The 6,283-nt window shown below is 45.1% G+C and overlaps 1 protein-coding gene across 1 annotated transcript in view; it reads left to right on the top strand.

Moving 5' to 3' along the window:
- TMEM141 (transmembrane protein 141) overlaps positions 1 to 6,283 on the top strand; it is a 24,757-nt gene that overhangs the window by 7,650 nt on the left and 10,824 nt on the right. Inside the window, exon 3 of the mRNA XM_018556763.1 lies at positions 1,369 to 1,452. Coding sequence (XP_018412265.1) covers positions 1,369 to 1,452 — 84 coding nt within the window. The remainder of the gene's footprint in view (positions 1 to 1,368; positions 1,453 to 6,283) is intronic.

The following is a 6,283-nucleotide window of genomic DNA, read 5'->3' as shown; positions in this document are numbered from 1 at the left end:
GCTGGCTCCATGCTCCCTCGTCATCTCATGACGAGGGAGCATGGAGCCGGCCTCCCGGCCAATCAGGAAGCGCCTGGCTTCCTGATTGGACGGCTGGATACTGGAGGAAGGCCACGTTCTCGCTGGAGAGGCCCCAGGGGTGACAGGCTGGACATACCAAGGTAAGAGGGGACTTTCTTGTTAATCGGGAAGCCGGCTGGCATAAAGAGGACCTGTCATTCTTTTTTGGCTATCACATGGGGGGATGGCAATGTAGTTAAAATGTAAAAAAAAGTTTCATATTAAAAACAAAAAAAGTTTAAAGTCCCCTGCCCCCACGAGCACGCACTTATAAACGTAAATGCACATCAGGTGCGCCTACGTGCGAAAACGATTCCGCCGCACATGTTGCATATCGCCGCGAACGTCGCAGTGAGAGCAATCATTTTTGGGCCATTAATCACTGATAACACTAAACGGATGAGCGGTAAAAGCTTTTAAAGCGTTGCCTATGGCCAATTTTAGGCATGGTAGTTTTTTTTGCCATTTTGCGGGCGCATGCAATTTTAAAGCTTGACATGTTTGGTGTCTATTTGTGACAACATGTGACAACATCTTTAATATTTTACCAAAATTGGGTACTGATAAATGTTTTATAACATAACGGGGGGTGTTCAAAATTTTTGGTAATTTTTTCATTATATAGTAAAAAATAAAATCCCATGAAAAGAAAGCTCTATGTGTCCCCAAACAATGGTATAAAATGCATTTCAGTACAGGTATTCCTCACTTAACGACCGAGTTCCGTTCCTACGACCAGGTCGTTAAACGAATTGGTCGTTAAGTGAGGAACTCTATACAGTACTGTACTGCATTAGTACAGTACTGTATAGTGTTGCCGATGTACAGTACCGAACAGTGTACTGTACTTCGGGCAATGAAAATACTCACCGGGACCCACAGTGAAGATCGGAGGACACCACTTCCACCTGCGACACGGCGCACTGACGTTGACGTGCAAGGTCGGAGGTCGATCGGCTGTCCGTCGTATGTGCGAGTGGTCGCAAAACAGGTAAGTTGGTAAGCGAGGAACATCAGTACAGCGTTGCATGACAGAATAAATGTCAATCAAAGTACCGCAGCGCTGAATACTGAAAAATAGCCTGGACAGGAAAGGGGTTTAACACCTCGGTCTGCAAGTGGTTAAAGCCACCATCTGGTTTCATTAGCCAACAATCTCTGCTCTGTTTTGTTTTTTTATATTTGCCTTATGAATATACTGAGGATATTTACAACACTGAACAATAGCTGCAACCATAGGCAGTCCAGCTCAGCATTTACCTCTCGGTGATATCTCAGTAAGCAGTAGTATTCTTATCTGTGTTGCAGGCACTGTCACAGCAATGTTGATCCAGAGTTCTTTGAAGAGGAGACTTCCATATCCTAAGAAATGGAATATACTTCTATCTGTAGGTAAGAAAATACAAACTCACATGAGGTGGAAGACCTGTCCCAGTTCCTCCCCTACTTTACCCATTGCTGATGGGCAGGAAACCTGCAGGTCAGAACATTTTGGGGCTGCACTGTTCCCGTGAGAGCCAGGAGTCCAAACCCTGAGTAGGTTTTGTGTTATAGCTTACAAGGGGTTAATGTAGGTTGCCTACACTCTAGCAACGCACGGAATTTTTTTTGGAGAATGTGTCGCTGCTTATTCATATGTAAATAGCGCCACCCATTAATATGTAAACATCAAAGTCGAAACTATTCTCAGTGGGGGGCCAGTAGCCCCTATCCTAATTTTGGTTGCCCCTGTCTGCCTGACATCTTTTGTCCGGGTTTCAGCTGCCATGAAACCCAGACACAGCATTCAAAACCCAGACTGTCCGGGTGAATCCCGGACAGGTGGCAACCCTAGGTTAATGCCTTTTATCAACTTCCTCATGTGACATTTTTCAGCATGGTGTTTGTCTGCTCAGGCCTTAGCACTGCATCCTAACAGGAAGTCACATGATCCCCCTTAGGGCTGGTTCACATCATGTCTGGACCATGTCCAGACAAGAGCAGTTTGTTCCCAGACCAAAAAAGTTATTTCTGTGCTCTGTTTACACCAGCACAGTCCATTCCGGTCCAGACAAAAAAATACTGCTTGTCTCATTTTCTCTGGTCTGGAATGCACCGGAACGCATTGGAAATGCATCAAAAATGCAAACGCATTAAAAAACGCACTGGACTGCACCTGAAAGCCAATTTTAACCTTAAAAAATGGGGGCATTTATTAGAACTGGAGCAGACAAAAATCTGGGGCAGTTGTGCATGGCAACCAATCAGCTTCTATCTTTCATTTTTAAATCTTAACTGAAAAAACTGAAAAGAGAAGCTGATTGGTTACAATGCACAACTGCTCCAGATTTTGTCTGCTCCAGTTTTGATAAATTCCCCCCACTGTGTTTGAAGATCTGCTCCAGACATGGTGTGAACATAGCCTTACCCAGAAGCACCAGGTATTTACTGAGGGCTCCAACGCAGAGGTGAGGGCGCGGGGGGATTGGCCAGGGTGAGTATCAGCGGTTAGGGGTTTGTTCTTTAAAGACAGCTTATAATTTACCCTGAATAGGCGAAGTGACAGAGTCTCGTTATAAGGATTTGGCACGTGTCTGGATATGCAGTCTTTGCAGCCATATTTATGTATTAATTAAAATCCTCGACCGACTGAACTCTTTCTGTCACTAAAAATCAGGCATTGTTGAGAACTATTAATGAAAGTGTATGTTAACACTACTCTATTGTTTAATATGTTGGACATCACGTTTGACTGCCTACAGTCTTCTTAAACAAATCGTTTGTTGTTAATCTTTTGCAAAGTCTCTTACCTGGAAATCCCGCTAGTAACAGTACTTTCTGACAATGGAAGACTGACAATGTTAGGCACAGTTCACACCTAGCATTTTTGATGCATGTTTTTGTGCGTTTTTTGTGAGCAGATTGTAGCTCATTGTTGTTAATGAGCAAACGCGCAGAAACACAGCAAACACGCGTTTTCAAGCGTTTCCTATTGAGTCTATGGGGCCAAAATGAGCTGTAATATGCCAAAAAGCTCCTGTGCTTTTTCCAGCAACTGGCGTTTTGCTTACTGAGGCAAAACGTTCAAATGTGAACAGGGCCATAGAAATTAATGGGATTTTTTTTTGGGGGGGGGCATATTTTTGAGGGTTTTTTAGGGCAGAAAAAACGCTACAAAACGCTCAGTGTGAACCAGGCCTAAAGGCATTACTTTGCAATTAGCAAGCATTGTCAGCCTGCAGTGTGAACGCCTTCAGTTGGCCATTGGGCAGCCTATCTGATGGGCCTGATACAGTCCAACCGCCAGCCAAATAACGCACATGGAAAGCAGATGACACTGCTTCTAATTGTGAGACAGAGGCTAAGTGTTTTCAGCCTGCAAAAGCGAATGCTGCAACTTCCATGTTCTAAATGTAAGAAACTTTGTAATAGATTTAGAAAAAATGATTGCTTAAAGGAGAACTATGAGGTGAGTGAAAAGCCTCATAGTTCGAGTCGACGTTTGACAATGAAACTGTCACACGTCGGCTCAATAGATTGCGAAGTGGGTGAACGCATACCGTCGCTCGCTCACTTCTCGATCCTGTCCCTGCAGAGAGCCATGACTGTCACTCACGGCACCCTGCAGGGATTCCCCTGTCTGATCCTCCAGCGCTGACTGGCGGAACGGACGGGGGAGGGGCGGGTACAGCTGGCTCTGCCTCTAGATAGGCAGAGCCAGCTGTCAATCACGCAGCTGAGTGGATCCAGACAGTGATGTCGGGATCCGTCCCGGCTGCAGCGGTCTCAGTATACCGCGAGCTGTAGCTCGCGGTATACTGAGCTTTGGGTAACGGGAGGACGCTAGTTTGTGTCCTCCCGTGATCCTGGGGAGAACTATGGGGAAAAGCACTGACCGCATAGTTCGCCTTTAATAGATTTTGGGTTTCCTTACGGTTGTGTGAAAAAGTGTTGGCCCCCTTCCTGATTTTTCATTGTTTTACAAGATAGGCAGATCGTACGTTTTTTTTAAGTACCTTACAACCATCGCAAGACAAAAGTCTTGCGATAGTTGTAAGGTGTGTGCCCAGCATAAGCCTGTCTAGACACCACCTTTTCTAGCTCCTAATGACTGATATATACAGTTGTGTGAAAAAGTGTTGGCCCACTTCCTGATTTCTCATGGCTTTGCACGTTTGTCACACTTTAATGTTTCAGATCATCAAACAAATTTAAATATTAGTCAATCGGATCACGGACCGGCAGCGGCGACGAGGAGACGGCGGGACAGAGGTACAGGGGGGTGGGGAGGCCGCACACCCGCAGCTCCTGCAAGCGATCGGGCGTCTCTAGAGACGCCTGATCGCTTGTATGTAAACAGCCATCGCTGGCTGTTTACATGCTTACAGTTTCCCCGCTCGTGTGCGTGCTGAGTGCCACACACGAGAGGGGGGAGGGGCAGGACGTCTTAAGACGCCCTCCCGCTCCTAGCAGACGTGGTTAAGTGAGGTGGTTAAGTGATTTCTTGATTGCGAACAGGTGTGGCAGTAATCAGGCCTGGGTGTGGCTAGAGAAATTGAACTCAGGTGTGATAAACCAGAGTTAAGTTATGTTTTAAGAGGAGGGGGGGCAAACACTTTTTCACACAGGGCCATGTGGGGTTGGACTTTGTTTTCCCTTAATAATAAAAACCTTCCTTTAAAAACTGCATGTTGTGTCTACTTGTGTTATCTTTGACTAATATTTAAATTTGTTTGATGATCTGAAACATTAAAGTGTGACAAACGTGCAAAACAATGAAAAATCAGGAAGTGGGCCGACACTTTTTTTCACACAACTGTATATATCAGTCATTAGGAGCTAGAAAAGGTGGTGTCTAGACAGGCTTATGCTGGGCACACACCTTACAACTATCGCAAGACTTTTGTCTTGCGATGGTTGTAAGGTACTTAAAAAAACGTACGATCTGCCCATCTTGGACAGGCAGATCGTACTTGAGGGGCGGGCATCCGATGACCGCAATGCCGAACGGCCCGTCCGGCTCTTATCTTACGAACATGCTACACACCCACCGAACATCGTACGATGCTCGGCGGGTTTTCGAACATGTTCGTAAGTTTAAAGTCTCCATCTTGGAGCACATGGGGGCAGAAGATATCAAATTGGTGGTGAGACATGTTGTTTTACATGCTGGTTTTGTGAGTGTGCCATGATGCCTTTCTGCTGTTTTACTATTCAAAGCCCATTTCGTGTGCACCTTACTGTATAACTGGTAACAAATTGTTGAGTGCGTTTGTCGTTTGTTTTGCTTGACCGATTTGGTGCAGCGACGCATGGGGTTTCTCAGCTGCCAATAGGATGTGCGGGATCCCTTGTGTGTTTCTGTACCTTTAAGGAGGTTGGGCGTCCTCCTGACAAACCTGCACCCAATTTGATATCTTCTGCCCCCATGTGCTCCAAGATGGAGACTCTCATAGTTTAGAGTTAGGACCGCACTATAAGAGGTGCCTTGGCGCGGCAGTGCGGCTTACACATCCTCGGCTGAAGACGTGTATCCAAACCTCTGTCATTATCCTTAGTGGTGAGACAAGTTGTTTTACATGCTGGTTATGTGAGTGTGCCATGACGCCTTTCTGCTGTTTTACTATTCAAAGCCCATTTCGTGTGCACCTTACTGTATAACTGGTAACAAATTGTTGAGTGCATTTGTCGTTTGTTTTGCTTACAGTAGTAGAGGTCGCACGGCTTCCACACACCTTACGATAATCGTACGATCGTGGGATTTAGCTTGATTATCGTACAATTATCGCAAGGTGTGTGGGGACCTTTACAGTTGAGGGTGGGGAGTATGAGCAAAATCACCTTTTGATGTGGTAAAGCTCATATATAGTTTATTAGAGGGATTTTCAGAGGAAACTGCGACACTTCAGACTATCTAGCCATATAGCATAGCAGAGGTATGTGGATGACTCAACAGCATGGTCCCCCAATACAATCATTTACCAGTAGAAATTCAGTAATCTTTTGAATGAAAGCAAACACCGGACACACCTACATGCTAGAATGAATGGATGCCATTGTTTCCAGACAGATGATGGTCTTTCACTTTAACGGGTAACTGAATTCTTTTTATTGACTTCCTGATAGTCTGCTTGGTGCCAAAAGTTGAACTTTTGATATTCTTGGAGATACATTTCAACTAGTTTTACTTTTGAGTATTCAAGATCCGTCATTAGCACAGATTTTTTCGGGTAATTCCACTTAA

The sequence above is a fragment of the Nanorana parkeri genome, unplaced genomic scaffold, assembly GCF_000935625.1.
Source record: "Nanorana parkeri isolate BGI_ZX_2015 unplaced genomic scaffold, ASM93562v1 scaffold251, whole genome shotgun sequence".
NCBI classification, from domain to species: domain Eukaryota; kingdom Metazoa; phylum Chordata; class Amphibia; order Anura; family Dicroglossidae; genus Nanorana; species Nanorana parkeri.
Note: the sequence above shows the minus strand (reverse complement) of the source record. Positions and strands in the feature narration are given on the sequence as shown.